General features: G+C 38.6%; 1 protein-coding gene across 4 annotated transcripts in view; it reads right to left on the bottom strand.

Annotated features, from left to right (window-relative positions):
• The window catches only part of PRDM5 (PR/SET domain 5), an 85880-nt gene that overhangs the window by 35705 nt on the left and 30299 nt on the right, over window positions 1-19876 (bottom strand). For 2 of the 4 annotated variants that reach the window (XM_074588998.1, XM_074588997.1), the window contains exons 8-12: window positions 18665-18744; window positions 12242-12326; window positions 7048-7139; window positions 5531-5624; window positions 164-324 (exon numbers count right to left, since the gene is read on the bottom strand). In XM_074588998.1, coding sequence (XP_074445099.1) covers window positions 164-324; window positions 5531-5624; window positions 7048-7139; window positions 12242-12326; window positions 18665-18744 — 512 coding nt within the window. Of the gene's footprint in view, window positions 1-163; window positions 325-5530; window positions 5625-7047; window positions 7140-10779; window positions 10938-12241; window positions 12327-18664; window positions 18745-19876 lie in introns of all 4 variants that reach the window. The other 2 variants (XM_074588994.1, XM_074588996.1) reach the window with 1 other exon arrangement.

Below are 19876 nucleotides of genomic sequence, written 5' to 3'. Positions count from 1 at the left end.
CCACCAGCAACCCCATTGTTGCAATAAGCATTTTAGAACATTAAGCACCGTCACAGCTTTCTACCGAAAAGCCAGAAATGCAGAAGCATCTGAGGTTTTTTTTCCATTAGTCACAACCTTAAGGGCACAGAAGGAATCAGTACAATACAACCGTTCTACTCACTTTTTTATGACTCTTCAGGACTGAGGGCGTCACAAAAGCTTTGTCACAGAGGTCACACTTGTATTTCTTATGTCCATCGTGTACAACTTGAATATGAACATTTAATGTGTCCTTTCTTTTGAAAGTAGCATCACAGTGGTCACACTTGAAGGTCCTCTCACCTTATAAAGAGAAAAACAAGGATTAAAGATACCAGATTTTTTCTGGAAATACACTAATGCTTATTGTTTCAGAAAAACGAATAAAAGCAACAAAGACAAATGAAAAGCTGGGTCCTGGGAACAGAAAAAAAAAAAAGAATTATCACATCAGGTAAAAATGTAATTGAGAAATGAAGAAAGCAGTCATCACAACACCATGGCCAGAAATGTGAGATTAAACTCTATAGCCAAGGATGAAATGGCAACCCGTGGAAACAGCTTCCAGAGAAACCAAGCACAGGTTTTATCAGCGCCCCAGTAACAGACTCACTTCATAGTAACAAGCTGAAACAGACCTCGTCTTTCAGAACTTAAGTGGTAAAAGACATCTTTCTGAATTTAAAAGAATTCTCAAAACAATGAATATTTGATTCAAGTAACCTATCTCATTCACATCAAGAGAGGCAAACTCATATGAAAGAGATGAAATAACTTTTAAGGATTGTAGCAGTATTACTATTCAAACTGCGGTGACATGGTTGAAGGTTACGGCAGAGGCCAGGTTAATATTGCTAATAGTTTTAAAATTCAATGAATTACCTAAGAGATGGGAAGAGACATTGTAATTCTGAAAATCCGCATGCCTTTTAGAGAGAGAAAGAGAAGGAAAAAAAAAAGACATTTGATTCTTCAGAGAAGTCATTCCAACAAACCTTCTCCTTATCACTACTGTGAATGCAAAAGAGAATATTCTCTTCTTTGGTTAACGTCTTGATTGAAGTTGCAAGTTAATCATCTGCAGCATGGCATTCATTCAGAAATCCACAGTCGAAACTGGAAATCAGGTGCCCATACCCCAAGAAACTTTCCAGGCATTTGTATCATAAAGAAAGATCACCATAATCTAAGAACTATCCTCCATTGCTTATTTTTCAGGGCAGAGCCTCCTGGTCCATACAAAGAAGATATAGACTTGAATAAGCACAAGCTACTTTTTCCAGTAGCATCAATGGACATGTAGAGGTACGCTTACTTCCTTGTTATAGCTTGTTAAAGGATAAAACCATCCCAGCCCTGGTCCCGGTGCAAAGGCCAAGATGAATGGAAATTGATTTCAGTACCCTGCACGTTAAAGCCCATTTGATGCTACGTATTGAGGCACAAACTTTTTTATTATATATTATACACGTAATACATAAAAGTGCAGCTTATCACTACAGCGGTGCCTCAAGTATCCACAGACATTCCAAAGCCTGGATAACCCATTTCTCTCCCCCATAAACGAACCATAAGTGCTCCCCTACGCCAAACCTCTCATTCTCTGTTGGTTTGGAAGCAAAAGCGGTTTTGTCTTGGTCGAAGAATACGCTAAGGAGTATTAGAGTCCAAGTTGTCTTATCCTAAAACACTTTCAGTGTAGCTATTCAGAAAAATTTTCAAGGTCAACAGGGATGCAGTTTAACATGCTCTTATGGGGAGGTTTAACACTGGTACTGCTTCTCGCTGTTCAGTGAATACTCCAGCCCTCTTCTTGGGAACATGAGATCATACTGCTAACAAAGCAAAGTCACTGCTATTTTTACTAAAGTAACATGCAGTTTTCTACTGCTTCAACAAAGGAAAAATATTCAAGTGATTTCTTTTAAAAGTTACTTCTTATAAGAACTTCTAGGCTTCAAGGATTTTTTTTTTTTTAGGTTGTCATTTAACATTAACATGTCTCTTAATAACTTTGCTCCAAGTCTGAAAATAAATCGGAAAAAAACGAAGCAATACAAGACATAATTTGAACACATTGCCATGTCTTCTGAAGTAAGAAATATTTGTATGATTTCCATAAATTTACATGATATCGTTATGGTTTAAGACACGATTCGACATTTGTTGAGTTTCAGGAGGATTAGTCCTTTTTATCCTAAAGTTTTGTTCAATCATTCCTATAATTTTCAGTATTGCATTTCTATTATGATTTGGGAAAATGACTTCCAGATAACAACAACAACAAAAAAAATAAGGTAGTAAAAGATCAACAGTTTTCAAATAAAAAAAACCTCCAAAGTCGGGGAATTTCAGAACTAACATACTGTTCAACCACATCTCCTCTGCGTGAACACATTATAATACTCTTCAACTAAAAGCACTTGCAACACCAACTACGCATTTAGCCAAGTCCTGGCTTCGATTTAGCAAAAGTTTTCAACACGCAAAGTAATGGGAAGCCTAGAATTGAGGTATTTTCCCCCAAGGTAATGAAAATAAGGGCTACTTGTGCTTTATTTGAAATGATCAATCTTCAGCACCCACTTCAGCCGACCCCTGTAGAACGAGCTACTTCTCTTACTAACAAACATTCTGCATGTCGATTATTACTTGGGAAAGGCTTAGGGATTTGGGTCTCTTCAGTCTGGAAAAAAGACGGCTGAGGGGTGACCTTATCAACGCTTATAAATACTTAAAGGGTGGGTGTCAGGAGGATGGGGCCAGGCTCTTTTCAGTGGTGCCCGGGGACAGGACAAGAGGCAATGGGCACAAACTTGAACATAGGAAGTTCCACCTAAACATGAGGAGGAACTTCCTTACCCTGAGGGTGGCAGAGCACTGGAACAGGCTGCCCAGAGAGGTGGTGGAGTCTCCAACTCTGGAGACATTCAAAACCCACCTGGACGTGTTCCTGTGTAACCTGCTCTAGGTGACCCTGCTCTGGCAGGGGGGTTGGACTAGATGATCTCCAGAGGTCCCTTCCAACCCTATGATTCTATGAAAGCAAATATACAAAGAGGATGATGTCCATCTCAACCAACGCAATCCTGTTCAATGCACGTCTCCACAATCCTAGACAACTGAACAATCCAAACTAAAATGCTTAGGATGACTCATTCTCATCAGCCAGGTCTTTTACAGCCTCACGAGCGAGTGTTAGCCAAGTACGAGCTACCAAACACTTACGTACCATAAATCCTTCCTAAACACCACAGCTGAGACTAAAGGGTTACCTCCACCGTGACATAATGGGAACACAGATACTAAAAGTATTATCAGCAGCATGCCTAAGAGAAAAAGCTCATCTTACTCTCAGAAGACAAGTTACATTTACACAGCTAGAACCTACGCGGAAAAAAAAAAGAGTTTGGATTTTATTTTTTATTATTTTTTGCTAGGTAGACATATTTGAACTTGAATTTTGAAAGCTACATCAATGACACCTTTTCCAATTTCAAGAGAAGAACGCCTGAGGACTGGGTTTATGAAATACAATTTTTTCCAGTAAATTAAGTTTGTAAACTAAATTTTAAGTCATTCTACACTATTCTGCAGAGCACCTGCTTGTAAAATGAGAAGAGGACGCTGAATTTAAAAGAATATACGACGTAGGCTGAACTTCAATTTTTCCTAGAAGTTTAAAGCTTCACTAACAATTTTTCTTTTCCTACAGCACAGAAGAGTAAAGCCAGCCAAACACATCTAGAGATTCTGGTTTGTTTCTCTCCTTTCTTTATAGCAAGAGGTATATTTTAGTACTGTGAGAGGGACTACTATCCAGCTGTAGCAGGACAACGCCTATAATTCCGAGTTATTTCAAATATGAGAAACTCATTACCGTGGCAGCACATCTTGTCGGTCTCCGAGTTAGGACACGAGGGGAAGAGCTCAACATTTCTTCGCTGTGAACCCAAGCTCTGCTCAGACAACAGCAGGGCCCCTTGTTTTAATCACAGCCTTGAACTGAAAACTGTTTATTGTTCAGTTCATCCTAGTAATGACTTTCACTTTGCTATTGGTCTGTCAACACTCCTTTCATAGAACTACAGACAAGAGAGATGCAGCATGACTATAAAAGCCTTGCTTGTATTCACTGTATTAAGGCCTCCTTGTTAAGTTGGTCACTTGTTGGGTATTTTTTCCAAAGTAAGAAAAAAGGTTTAAAAATCGTCCCCGTGATTAATAAAAATACCAAAACATAATTGGTTTAAGGCTTTGACTCATTTTGGAGAGTTTTAGCTAAGATGGCAGAAGTTACCACCTTCAAACACCTACCATGTCCCTCAGCAAGACGCATCTCCTTTAGCACCAAGGAAGACTGACTAGACGCGTCTGTGCCACCACAGTTCAGTCTCATATATTTAATATTTACTTAAATAGCGGTGGGTTCAGGAACAGCTAAACCTGCCACAAATCACAAGCCTAACTCAAATTTCCTGAGCTCCCATCCTCTCGGAGAGAAAACAAAAAAAAGTCACAGTATATGCAGTATTTTAGAGACAGCTTTACCAAGGCCTACGGTTCTGCATACTGGGAATTACTGCTTTTGGACACCCTGCAAATACTTGCTTCATTAGAATACACATTACCGCACAGGTTCTTAACTTTTTCCTCCCATCATTTTTCACATTTAACATCGGAAAAAGATTTTACAAAATTCAATGCTTCGTGAAATTGCAGAAGCTTTTGAAAGATAATTGTAAAAGAACAAACTAAACACACCGGTCTAATAATTCATCTAACAGAAACGCTGTTACACTGGATTAAAAAAAAAAGAAAGATTTGTGGTTTTTTTAAGTTTACCAATATAAATATTCCCCAAATCAAAGCACTGTCTAAGCTACAAGGATTTCAGACCATGAATATTTCCTGAAATCTAAATTGCTGACATTCACATGGTTGAACGGTAGCCTAGGGTTCTCTGTAAATATTAAAGATGGAGAAAATACCACCAAAAATAAATCTTTACACAGACGGTTAAAAAACAGGACAGAACGCCAAGAACAAGTTACTCATGAGGGAAACTGGCCACAGCATTCCTCTGGGCTGCTTCTTCTATGCCAGAGGCAGGAAACTTCAGCCTGGACTGCCACAGGAGACGGAATCTCAATTTCAAGCTCTAAACGGGCTTACCTACAAAAGCTGAGTAAGCCACCGAGTTAACTCTGCATCCCTCTCTCCTTTCTTAAAATGGAGGTAGCGCTATCACACTTACCGCAGAAAGAAAACTCTTGTCATCAGGCCTCAAAAAATCATTGCTAGATTTTCTACAGCAGATTTGGATTTGCATTTAAGGGCAAGGTTTGAATTTGGCTCTGAATTTTCTAACTCCCTGGGGTTAGAGTTGAATCTTAATACGCATTTAACACAGCAAGTTGCATACTGGAGCAAGGTGCCATATGTCTGTTTTTCTCAGTCAAATGTGAGAACTGAAGAAGTTCTTTTTCCTTTCTGACTTAGCACTTACTGTTATGGATTAACAGATGTCTCTGTAGAGAGAACGGGGTTCGGAACAAAGCTTTGCATTCCTCACACTGGAACGGTCTCTCTTCAGAATGGGTCTGCAGATGAAAGACAACATGTCAGAGGAAAGGCTCGAGAAATCAATTAGCTGTCATTACAGTAATTATAGCTAATTTTCTAGACTGCATTCAGGAGGGGATATCGTAGCAATTTGAAACATCAGGGGATGACGAATTAAAACAATCACTCTGCCATTATCCAGAATCCGGAAAGCCAGCACAGCAGCTACTGAGTAAGCGTACCTTCCCAGTCCTCAGAATTCTTACATGAGGCATGCACGCACACAGAAACAAAACCACAGAAGAACCAGGAGAAAACCTACAAGCTCACTTGCATTGCTTCACCAGTACTAACACTGGCCTTAAGCATTTACTAACGCGAATAAACGCTTTAAAATCAAACACACATACACAGACCCCTTTTTCTAACTTAAGTTGGAAGGTAAAACTAGTCTAATTATCTCAAGATAGTATGTAAAGTTTGGCAAAGAAAATTTCTCAAATCCTGAGACTAGTCTTCTAACATTGTTGTCTCAGGTTCTTGCATGGGGCAAAACAGGCATAGAAGCACCAGTACCAACGTTTTTGCTTGCTGTAGAAGAATTCGTCATAGCTGAGAAATAGCCGCAAAGCCACAAATAAAATGAAAGGCTGAGCTTGGGTGAGTCTCTCAAACTACAGAGCTGCTGAAGCAGATTTCTTTTCTGGAGCTTTAGAAACATTCAACTTCTGTAAATTTCAAAGCACTTTCCCTGTTTCCTAGCATTGTTAAGCACTGCCCCACTGCAGAGAGGAAATTAATCCGTACAATTTATTAGATACCCAATTTCGTACTATTTTTGCAAAGGAAAGCAAGTTTCTAAAGCATCAGCGTCTAAACACTGTATTAGCTCACAAGGACTTCGAGTAGAAGCCGCAGTGCCAAGAGGAAAAGGGCGTGGACAGTAAGTGTTTTATAATACACACAAAATTAGGTAAACCAATTATTTTTGTAGGCCAAGGGTAAATATTACCATAGTACATATTTATATAACCTATTTCTGCCATTTGTAATACAACACTTATAGCTATCCCTTTAAATTAGGGAGAAAAAAGGGACTGCGGGGAGTCAGCATAATATTTAGATATAGACTGAGGACCTTGAACCTAGATTGATTTTAACAAAAATGTCTTCTTACATGCACAACAGCACCAAAGCATTACAGTACTTGCAATGGTATACAGAGGCCTTAAATTCAAGGCCAATTCCTTGACCTCGGCCTATGTCACTTAAAGCAAAAAGGCAACTGGAGCACTATCGAACGCGCGGAATACATCGCACGTTACATAAAATCTGCTGAACAGTGCAGTCCAGCTTCTACAGGTTTGCATCGCAGTTTGCGTTAGCTGACACCCTGCTTGGCAGTCTCAGCAGCCAGGCCAAGGATTGACAGGACATAAAGAGACTGAACTGCCTTCTCACCTCAACAGGTGGTTCCTCCAGAACAGGGCTGAGACATATTGACGAGACACTGGGGGGAAGCTCGCAGTGCTGCTGTCTGTGCTGTACCTGTTCTGTGGATAAATAGAAGGGTTCAGTCTCTAGGGCTGTCAATCTGGCACCTTTCACGAGCGCAAAATTCATTATGCTTATTTAAAAAAAAAATGCCCTGTTTTAGAACACTCACCACATGAGTGAGGGCTCTGAAGAGCACAGTGATTTGTACAGAATTCCTTCTTAGGATCTCCTTGACAGTTCTCCTAGTCTTTTGATCAAAATACAAGTATTCTTCTGCTCATCTTAACTTCACAACAAAGGAAACCACCTAACTAGGCATACCCACACGCAAGGGTATGCAGATCACCTGCCTCTTTTGTGAATGGTCCAGAAACAAGCTAGGTCTAGTACAAAACGCCATGCAAACATTAACGAGGAGAGCTATCCCCCCAAAAACACGTATTAGTTCTAATACTGTCCTTTTTTGTCCTCCTAACAGGTTCCAGATCCGAGATGGCTTCCGTTCAGTCAGAGCAGGGGATAGCCATATGATCAAAGCAACTAAGGATGGGCTCTTATGGAATATTTCATGGCAGCCATTCCTACCATAGCATTTGTGGAGCCCAGCCCAAGGCTACTTATTCCCAATAGAGAATCTGAGGGAATACAGTTGCTTCAATTCATTACGCTCCCCAGGACCACATAACCCTGGATTAATCATAAACCCTTCAAAATTCTGTGTCTGCTGACCTATTTCTGCTCACTGTGATATCCTGATACTTTAGTCTCTGAATTCATCCTCTATACACAGGAACAAAGGAGCAGATGGAACAAAACCTTTGCTTCCTCCTTTATGGAAGCCATCTGGATTATATGGCACAGAACACGCACCTTCATCCAGTCTAACCTGGACAAAAGAAAGGTGACTACTTTTATCCGTAGCACAATCCAATGCTACATTGGCCTCTTCATTTCAGATGCCATTCTCTTCCCTCGTTACAAAACTGGAACCGCATTCTTCACATGACCACTTAAGCGATGTAGTCTGCGCTTTGCAAAAAGACACCTGAGCCAGTTCCACATCACGTAAACGCTTCTCGGTGCTGACATCTCCAAGCGAGTGACAAAGCAAGCTTGCGCAGGCAGCTCCAGAGAGCGGCACGGTACTCATGCAGAAGCAGTACTTTAGGGGTACCTCAGGAAGACTAACAGTTCCCACCCCTCGGATCTGTAGCCGTAAGGGTGTAATGAGTGCTAAATTAGGGTGCACATCACAACGCCCCACTGAACAGAGCAGATATGCTCTTAGCAACTCCACTGTCCACCTCTCAGTGAAATGGGGGGGGGAAACTAATCTCTTTCTGCACCTTTGAAATGACCCAACATTCACTCACCCACAGCTGAAAGCTGTTTAAAAGCACATGTTGTGGGAGCCATTTTTATTCCAACACAAAAATCGGATTAAATAACCCCCGTAAAAGAATCACAGAACAAGGAACAAGCAGTTTCCATCTAAAACACAAAATAAGAATTCAAAGGCACAAAATGTATATGTATCCTGTTTCTTATTGTAAATAAGAAGTATGTAGCTCTGCTGTAAAACCCAAAGAGCTTTTTCAAGCATGTTGCTATCAACCTTGAAGGCATATGTTCTGTTAAATGCTGGTGATTTCAGTGTTTTTTAACTACTATACCCATCGTTCCCACTGCAGGTTTCTAAACTCCCTGCTACTAGCACAGTAACTGCATCCTGGAACTCCAAAAAGCACTGTGAAATTATTCAGAGGCCAACTTTTCTTCCACCAAAAGAAAATTAAACCTAGGTGGGCGTCTTAAAGGAATACACACCTAAAGAACCATAAAAACCAGAGCTGAACAAATACACAGAAGCGCAATACACAACAAAGGTTTAAATTTCCACTGTTGGTGGATTGACATTCTTGTGAACAAGCAAAAAGAACTATTGTCCCCTATTTTTGGTAGGACAATTCCCCAAAATCATCGCTGTTAAAACTATTTTGGCATCCCAAACTACCACATCCTTGACTTACACCTTACAATTGGGTTTGCGTATACACATCTATACTCCTCTCTGCTATCTACTGCCTCTCCTTGTTTACATTTTTTTTCCTCAATGGAGAGAGGCATGTCTAAAAAAAAAAGCACAATTCAGGACATCTGTGTCAGTCTCCTGTCCCTCACGCTCATCTCTTCATTTAGCAAGTGAAATTAGAGACCTAAGTGTTGGATGTGTGAATATTCACAACTCTTACGTAAAGACAGGAATAAGTTTATTTCGTTATAGGACAGGGTGGATTTACAGCCAGGACTATGTGCAAACAGGTTTAGGAAATAAGCATGCCAACATGCTTTAAGGAATTCTGATAAAATTATGTACTCACTAAACCTGTCTAAATTTTAATATTTTTCCATTAAGTGGAGCCTCTAATCCTTGCTTATGTTAGTGCTGCTGCTGCTTAAAACACAGAATTGGGTCAAAGTGTTTACTCATTCATACTTAATCCCGAATTCTGTTTTCAGCCCAAACTCCCTACCAGTCATGAAGTGCAAATTCACATTAGGAAACACACAAAAGTTATTCATTTGAGATATAGAAGTATCTTTTCAGATAGCGTTTTATACATTTTCCTTAGAATATATCCAATTTGTGAGATTCTGCCCCGTTTTCTCAATAAAGTCTAAAACATAAGATAGAGCCACAGCGTACACGGGAGCTAATCTCGTCCTTCAGCAGGCTGCCGCATGCTTTCTGGTTTAGACAGTCGTCACCATTTCATCCTACGAGAGGCATTACTATTACTCTTACATGATTTATGGCTCAAAGTGCAAGAGATGGTGCAAAGATCCTGTGCCAAATTCCCAGATGGCATATAACATGAGCCAAACTGCAAAAAAAACTTGTAAGTATGAGCGTATCAGTTTCATCAAAAAGGGGGGAAGAAAGGGGAAGTATTTTAAAAATGTAAAGGGAAAAAAAAAGCAAAGGGTTCCAAAATACTAGGCACAAAACCAGACAGGTAATTTATTTTTTCTTTCTTTTTTAGAGTCTTGCAATTCTGAAACAACAGTCATGGATATAGCCTTGCCATTAAAAAAAAAATGTAACCCCCAGGCCAAAATAATGACAGGCATTATAGAAATTAGGCCAAGCAGATTTCAGCTTAAATCAAAAGAAGCGGAGCATCCCTTCATGAGCTTGTTTTGCAGGTAACCTTTCTTCTGATGTTGTTTTAATGTGTGAACACTAACCCAGGGCAAATCCAGTAGAGTTTGAAAGCATCTGCCACTAAGCCCAACAATGACTGCAACAGGACTACACTTTGTTTTATTCAAATATGGTATCTTTTAAAAACAAAAAAAATTGTTGACATTTTAGACAATTTACATCTTTATCTTGATAACCTAATACTAAAAAAGAAAACGAGCAAACAAAAAAGTCAAAGTGGGGATTTATTTGATGTTTTTAACCAAATAACTGTGATTTCCTTCTACTTATTTCACTTTTTTTTTACTAGAATTCATTTAGTGTTTTGAGATTTTGGATATAACAAAGAACACTAAAAAAATACATCCTCCAATACTTTAATCCCATGTTTATAAGCATGCCAGAGCTTAATGATGAACCACTTAGAAGAAAAAAAAATCTGCAAATCTGAGGCTGGCAGACCTGTAAACAACAACAGCAGAGTGCTTTACCTTCTTGTGATTCTTGTAAACATTTCTGTGGGCAAATCCCTTTCCACAAAGCTTGCATTTATAAGGTTTATCTTCACTGTGTATTATTTTGTGTGCAGTCACTTGATCAAGTCGTTTGAAGGACTTATTGCAAACCTCGCAGGTGTAGGGGCGTTTTTCTGCAGAAAATGAGTGGGGGACATTTAATCTCCTGTTTATACAGGGGGAGAAGATGAAAGGCAGAGACAGTCATCTCCTCAGAGAGATTTTTGCAATTAAGTCAACCCAATTCAGATTAAACCAATTAGAAAGACATCTAATGCCCTTTATGTTAGACAGTTAAGTCACTTCACAAAAGATGAGCCATGGTGCATCTCAAGAAATTGGCACATTCTTTGCAATAATCATTGCTAAAACTAAATTCTGATTAATTAGCTTAAATCAAAAGAGAATGACTTCAAAGAGGAAAACGCTGTTTCCAGATTACAAATGTGAACGAGGGCATGACAGTTTAAATGTTTTAAAACTTAATTAACAATATACATATTAACTTCCAAAATCCTAAGTTCCTTAAGTTCCTATGCAAAAAGCCTTTATGCTTCAACCGGTGACTGCAACTTAACTACATTAATGCTCATCCAGAGTGTCAAAAGAAAGCTAGGAGCCTCTGAGATATAGATTATGTTACAAGAAATGAGCTTTTGGTGCGGACCGATACCAAGAAAATAGCTCAATTATAAGCCTGTGCTGCTGTAAGAACCTGTATTTAATTTTTTTTAAATGCTAATGTATTTGACAGAACAACGTTGTGTTTCCATTATGTTGGCTGGTGTTTCTGATCACTGTTGAAAGACAGAGGCATTACATTGCCATGATCAGAAATCCTGGCAAGCCAATTTGTGTCATACTGCCAAAGCTACAGACAGGCCACTCCCCACTCACAGCAACCTGTTCTGGCAAAGGACAAGCACGACAAAAACATTTGTGTGTGGTCTACAAAACAGCGTGGAGTGCAAGCTGCTTCCTCTGACTGGAAACTACATGCACATGAGTCCACTAAGACAGAGGTAGATATATATATCCATGAATTAGTCTTTCCCTTTTTAATCACGGATCCCTACCAGGACGCCACAGTTCCCATCCTTTTCTCTTCAACATGAAATTTCAACCACTGGTTCTTCACCGCCCCTATAAGCCAAGTAGCTACGTTTCGCCCCATCCCAGCTAACTAATCATCTACCCCAGCTAGCACAGAAATAATAGCATGACAAAGCAGCAGTAGGAAGACGGCTATAGCACTACACTCGGATTTTTGAAAGGCTTAGAAAGGGTAGCTTAGGTGATTTCCTTGTAACCTGAGATTTGCTTGAAGAGCTCAGGACAACACAGAATTCATCAAGCCTTCTATAAGAAACTAATTCAGGTAAAATTCAATAGACATCAAATACATACACACATATAGGTTTGGGTTATTATACATTACCTGAGTGAGTTATCATATGGCGTTTTAGCTGGTTAGCCGAAATAAATTTCTTGTCACATTCCTGACACTCAAAGATCTCATGGACCTGCAAAATGAGTGTTTCATGATAGTTAAATACGCGTCTCAAACAAGATCACACACCTTACGTATACAAAAATTCTCTAACAGACCGTAATTATTTCTTAGCCAGTAGCTATACTAATAGTCCTTCATATGCTGCGATTTCCCCTTGCTAGTCCCTCGGTGAACAAGAGCACCTCTCAAAAAATAATTATCACCAAGAAAAAAATTATCACTAAAACTATATGTAGAAACACAGGTTATGCAAATCTGCAATACCAGATCCATTTAAAATACCATTCTTATGAAAGCATCAAAAAAACCAGATGCATAATACCTTTTCAGAACATTTCTTTCTAGTCAATAAGATAAGTAAAAATAACACCGTAACTACTTCCTAACTACTACTGTAAGAATCTTAAAAAACAAGTAGTATCAAACTTTCAAAAGTACCACCAAAGCCTTTAGAGGCAAGATAGCAGAGGGGCAGCAGTGCCTCTTAAAACTCTAAATGCAGTAAGCATTAGCAGGATTTTCAAAAATCACAGCACATAATGTCATCAAGGACTGAACGATGGAAAAATAAAAGAGGCAGTTCAGAGCTGCAACTTCTAACACATCATAAAAAAAATAATCCTGTGTTATTTATTATTCCCCATTACCATTCACCTTCTGCGCTGTGTTACATTTGCCATCAGCAGCCTCCTCTCAACCTAGTCACAGCACAACTGAACAGAGATTTCAGCTTTTTGCAACCGCAGCCTTAGACAGCAGAACTTCTGGGCAGAGATCACGTTTCAGAAAGCCTTTTTGGAGAACTCTATAGACTTTCTGTAGGAGAATCTAGCAGCTAAAAATAACAAATATCAAAGGTTCAGAATACTCTAAATGAGAAACATTTGTGGACAGCACAGAAAAGAAGCTCAACTAAGACCTCCATGCTTAAAACAAACAAAAAAACCCAACCAAAAAGAGTCTCCGTCAGTATTCTGCCTCACCATGTTTTTATGCTGCTACTCACAAACTAACTTTAGAGCAAATTAAATGTTTTAATAAACTAAAATGGGTTATGCCATTTCCTACAATCTCTGCAAATTTGCACACTTTGGACAGTGACGCTTAACGAAATGCTCAGGCCGAATCAGGTGGTAAGCTCAAACGAAGATCATTCATTCCAAATATCCTGTTCACCCAGCCAAATTTCAGATTAATTTCTCTTATTGCACACACAATCTACTACTCAACCCTTTCCCAAAAGATCTAAATTTTTACTTCGATTGTTGACTGACATTAACATAATGCTGCAACCAAGTGCTATCAGAATCCCTCTGCCCTGACACAATTATTTGAAATAACTTGTAAGGTATTCTTAAAGGTAATATTTAATACATCAGAACCCAGACTGTGCTTTAACACTATAGAAATGTCTGATTTTAACTTAGGAGCATTGCTTAATAAACAGTCTCATTGAATACATTTGCATTAGAAGAGAGACTTGCATGCATGTGCATTAAAAAGCTACAGCTATCAAATATGTATTCTACGGTGGGTACTCTTCAATCAATTCTTTAGAGAAGAATCAGACACAGACTAGTGTGCATGTGCATTAAATAGCTGTAGCTGTCAAGCGTATATTCTATAGCTGGCACGCTCTAATCAGTTCTCCAGAAAAGCGTACAGTTACATGGTAAAGCAACAGTAATAAAATAGAGAAAATATTTTTTAGGAATAATGATATTCAAACACTTTCATTTTAAGAAAACTTGTTGAGCAACACGCTCGATGAGTACACAGGCTGTAACACCACAAACAAGGGCTCCTGCAATGATTTTTTTCATGTAGCAAAATTAGTCTCATTGGGGGCTGTAATAGCTATCAACATAAGCCTCTGTAACATTAAAGTCAGGACACACTTAAAATTATTTTGTAGGCATTAGATGTTAGCTGAAGGTGTAGCTCTTCAAAGTGCTATACAAAACAGCAAGCATTTTAACAAGATTAACATATGCTCAGGTAAATATACTTCACTTACAGGACTGACAATCTTAAAATTTTCATTAAGTCTACCGAAAAGCAAAAGGTCATTCAGAAGAGTTTTGGGGGTGAAACTGAGCTAACACTTTGAAGATACCACGACCAGCTTTTCCAAAAGCTAAATCTGAATTTCAATCCACCCCTCCCAGTACTGGATGAGACACTGCCTGTCGGAAGGCAGTGCTGTAAGAGACCAAGGATATCAGAATATTGCATCCAATTGAAATGATTAAGTTATTATTGAAAATTTTAAGGTGATGTTCAAAACTTGGTTTCTTCTACCTTTCCATGGCTTTCATAGCAATCGCGAAAAAGAGATTGCACAGTAGAACAAAACATGTCCCAGCGTTGAACAAAAAGGGCAGAGACACTTGGAACTGGCAGGTGAAAGAAGGTGGGGGGAGAGGGGGGGAAAAAAATCACAGAGGGTGTTTAAGAGTGACTCCTCACCATCACTTTGCAGGAAGTCCAGCTCTACAACAAAGAAAGTTAAGAAGGAATCAAGGATTTTTCATAAACAATAAAACACCCTCAAATCTCTTAAACAATGAATAGGATTCCTTCTCGGTTCTGTCATTCTCTCTCCAGCAGCCTGTGCTACAGCACGCCTCTTAATGGAATCTTACAGATTCACGTAAGAAATCTGCTAAACAAATCCACAAAGGCAACAGCACAAACTAGTCTCACCAGCACAGCACAAACCTACATTTCATACAGGCATTCGTTTATAACCTTTTCCAAAGTCAAGCTTTACTGCTTTAGGCTCAAAGGTGTCCTTAATCTTCTTTCTTAACAGCAATTTATCTACTTGACCATTAAAAACACCCGCCTACAACAAGAGTCAGAAACTCATTCCACCACAGCACAACCAGAAAGAGACACATCCCCCCCAAATCCACCTACAGGTACTGATAGTGTAGCACCATCCATTCTGACTGCATCAGCCTGGGAAAAGAAACTAGCAACGCTGGGATTTGTTTGAATTCTTCTTCCCTTTCCACTTACAGAACAGTAGAGCCTCGGTGGAGAGGCCAGCAGCCTGTGCTATTCCCATGTATATGCTCACTTAAGTTTAAGTTCCTGTGAGCAGTTTAAATCCAAAACACAAGACACCTCTATTGAAATGTACAAAAGGAGCCCTTCAGCAAGAATCTGCACCAATGAAGACAACGCTCCCCTCCTTCGCTTGCTCACTATGATCACTGTTCAATGACTGAATTTTGCATTTTACTTAAACTTCCGAACTTAGAATATAATTCAGATGGTGTTTCATTTGCTTTGGCAGTAGGCATCACAAACCTGCAGAAAAGAGATTTTACAACAAACCTTTTCATTCTATTACCCAGTTTTCTGCAAGCTCCTGTACAGCATTCTGAGTTGCGTTTGCTGGGAATTTATTTATTTTTTTTTTATACTCCCATACCACTTAGCAGCCCAAATCATGAACTACTATAAAGATCAGATAGAAGGATGTCACTTGACAATTGGAGAAGATAGGACAAAATACGACAGGTGGATATAGACAGAATGGAAAACAAAAAGATACTGATCACCACAAAGAGTAGTAATATCAGTGGGTCAGGATCAAATATAAATAATGTAGATGAGACTATTCTGGGTAGGACTGTAATCATTAAGGAAGACAAAATCAGAATTCTACATTCTACTCTCAATGAGTGTAGAATGTAGAAAAACACACAATATTTAGGAACATTTATATCTATTTTTATATATATATTTAGGAAGGAGAAATCAAATGCAGAAATGTTACGTGATGACCAAAGTTTACATAGCACCACTACAGAAAACATTAATGAATTCCAAACAAAGTGTGAATAATGAGAATGATGCTGCTGTTAGAAAGCCCTGTCATTCCGAGATATATTATTAGATGTATTCTCTGTATTAATAAACTCAGGACATTGGTTCCACTATACTTGGCACTTCCAGGGGCTCAAGTAAGCATCATGGCTCTTCTTATTTGGGCAGCTGACTTCAAGCAGCAAATAGGTGAAAAAGAGAGAATCCACCGGAAGAAAAAGCTTACGAAATTAAAGGCTAGTTTGTAAAAACAGATGCATGAAGAAAGGTTGCGATAACTGTGTTTGTACAGCCTAGGAATTGCAAACGGACTTCGTAACGACTGTGCAATATGCCAGCTGCTATAAAGAAGACTGGTGAGTTTTTCCTGGCTTTCTGTCAGATGAGACAAAGAGCAATTAATTCCCTTTGCAGAAAAGACGACTTAAGCAGGACATCAGAAAAAACAAATGCTGGACTAATGAACACATTCAAAAAAGTTGATGGCACTAAAGCTGGAAGTCAGAATACAAAGAGACATCTATGGAGGTGGTAGATTTTTTTTTTAATGGAACTTTTCAGGAGATGAGACAGTGAGTATCTAGGACGATTTAGGTACATGCTTACTCCCCTCTGTAAAATAGAACGGGATAGAAAGTCTCCTGAAGTCTCTTCCAGCCCTCTATTTCCTTGAGCATACTGAGATAAACTAAAAAATAAACAAAAAACCCCAGTGACACCAAAAATTAGCACAATACAAGCAATAGCCTGGAAAATAAGAGGGTGAGACTAAGGGGTATAAGACAATGACAGCGAAGTTAAGTTGTGCACGGCTAAGAAAGGGCTTATCTTTAGATATTTAAGGCACAAACAATCCACACAATGCAAAGCTAAAAATGGGTTTAAATCGAAGAGGACACAAAAGCTACAGATCTGAATGACCATGTCCTCAGACAGTAAACAGATCTCTCAATCACCCCTATAGCCACCCTCTTTACCTTCTTTCTCTGCATTTGTCAGATTTCTTTCTGTTGTTTGGGCTTATTTTCTATTATCTCCTATACTTTACCTTCCTATTCGTTATTTTTAATTGCTTACATTGACCGGAAACAGGTGGAAAAAAATCTCTCCTTCCTTCCCATTTCACCTGTTATTTTCTTACTGTTTTTATTGCCTGCCCAAATATTTTGGGGATTATTGGTGATGGATCCTGCCCTGCTTCCCACAAAAGCAAAGCAATTCAAAGAAACAGAAGGCATGATCCCTACACGCCATCTCCTTCACTATTTCTTGTAGGCTGTGAATCTGGAGTATTTTTCTGGATGTCTTAAAAGAGGCACTTTTAAGCCAATCAAGAAGAGGAAATAAAGTTTTATGTACAAAATCTTCATGGTGATTTTTACAATGAGTAAGTGCTCAACTAATCTACCATCTATGCTAATTAAAAAGCTTGTTAGTGTGTGTCAGTGTCTGCACAGAAATACAACTACTGAAACTTAACGAACATTTTAATAAAATGGACACACTAACCATGACATTTGGGATTTTTCAGCCACCATAAGGCGCACTGTCGTGTAAAAATTGTAATTACATGTGGCAAGGCATACCACAATTTGGTCAGAGGAGTAACTAAATACAGCCCTCTTAGACAAGAGATGACGGGCATATTAATACGTGCAAGGAGAAAAAACACAGTTAAAAGGAGGGGCCCCACCACTTTCTTTGCAACAACATATTTTAATTGATATCCTCTATATCCTCAATGGATTCAGGTTATAACCAGGGCATTATTAAAGACTTACAGTTAATCTGATAAACAGTACAATGTAGCTTTTTGTAAAAACAGAATCTCTTGGGTTTTACTGATTTATCAAATTAATCTTGCTGGGACTTCCTTTGGGTATAATGGATACAGAATCTCACGTTCATAGTCCATCTGTATTCCTGTATGAACCCCCTTATTTCCAATAGATGCTTTTTGAACTGTTAACCCCTCCTGTTCCAGTTATAAAAGACTACACGCATAAACAAAGAGACATTAAAATTTTGGTTTTGAGGAAGAATTTTTTTTTAACTACTGCCTAACTAAATTACAAATAAACACCCTTACTGGTATGTCACAGAGTAATAAGAAAGATTGACTGTATTTTGTACAACAACTGAAGACTCCTGAAGCTATTTTCATGGTCTGTATGTATCAAATCATTACATAACATACTTTTACATTCAGCTTTAGCGTTTAAAGAATGCTGAAAAACAGCAGGCAACTTTGACTTAACACTGGATAAACGATACAAGCACAAACATTTTCGTATTTGGTAAAGATGCATTAAAACTTTAGGAAGATCTTTGGTTTAACCAATTGCGATTACAAAAATAAATGCCCACAATAAAATACATAGGGTTTGTAACCATGAAAGAGATTACCCAGAGGTTTGCATTACAGCAGCTTTCAAGTGACCTAAGCACCACAGCCTCACATCTGAGTGGAGTCAGAGCCTGCTGTGGGTTAGCCTTCATCTTACCGACCTTTCGATGCTCTTGGAGATTTGTTGCTGAAGAACATTTCTTATTGCACACTGAACACATCAGCTTCTTCCTAGAATTTCCTGAAACAGAAACAAAATACCACCAACATCTTAAAAAGGAAGTACTAAGAAAGAACCTAAATATTTCCACTGAGTTTGTGACTTTCACAGGTCATTTGACTGACATAAGATTTTTACATTTGTATCCCATCTTCAAAGTGTCCCATATCAGGAGTTCTCTGTGGGTGTCCAACAAACCAGTTACTGATGGAATGTAAATCAAGGAAACCAGAACAATAAAGGAAAAAAACCCCTTGTGATGTTATCACACATCACCAATCCAATATGAAGAGCACAGTTCACGACTAAGAACAACTCGCTTTATAAGGGACCAGTCGATTTCTTCCAGAAGTCAATGCAATTGATATCTTCAAAACCTTTATACTAGAGCTTTAACAGAAACATTCCTGAACAGAGTTAATGCAGCAATGACAAAAAGAGATCCCAAACTGAAGTCAAAGCCACCATTTTGCATTTTTCTTTATTAGGAAAGCATTACGCATTCTGCTATGTAAAATAATATATCTTTAGTTGTCTTTAAGTGAACAAGACAGGGAATTTGTATTAGCACCAGATCACCAATTGAAATCTCATCTAAAACGTAAGCTACAAAACAAGCTACAGGTCAGCTACCAGATGTATTTTCCTTCCCTTTTCACAGTTGCTTTAAAAAGTGACAGAGCATTTAATTGGGTTTCTCTCTTATTTACCTTTTGAAATTCATTTTAATAACCCACAAAGCGATTTTATTACAAGGCAAAGCCACCACAAACCTAATTCTTTGTTTATAATTACATGTCTGTGCGAGACATTTCCTTATGTGAAAAATGTTCATATAACATTGAATACTCAAAAGAACAAAAGAGGAGGCGAAGTCACACTTAGCCAAGCACAGAGGAAGTCTGGATCATAAGCTAACTCATTAGATGGCTTCCAGCTCAGTTCTTCAGACTCTCAGCATCCTATATTTTTCCTGTTCTTGCTGTCCTAAAGAATTCAGATCACGTTGATTCTTCTGACTACAATGTACCCTGTCAACTGATTGGTTCAATACTTAAATTTGTAGTCTATGAAAGCACTTAATCTCACATATGCTTTTGCTGTTATAAAACTCATAAGTATTTATATTTTCTGATATACAGATAAATACAGA

This window comes from Larus michahellis, chromosome 5 (genome assembly GCF_964199755.1).
Source record: "Larus michahellis chromosome 5, bLarMic1.1, whole genome shotgun sequence".
NCBI lineage: Eukaryota > Metazoa > Chordata > Aves > Charadriiformes > Laridae > Larus > Larus michahellis.
This window is presented reverse-complemented; position numbering and strand designations above follow the sequence as displayed.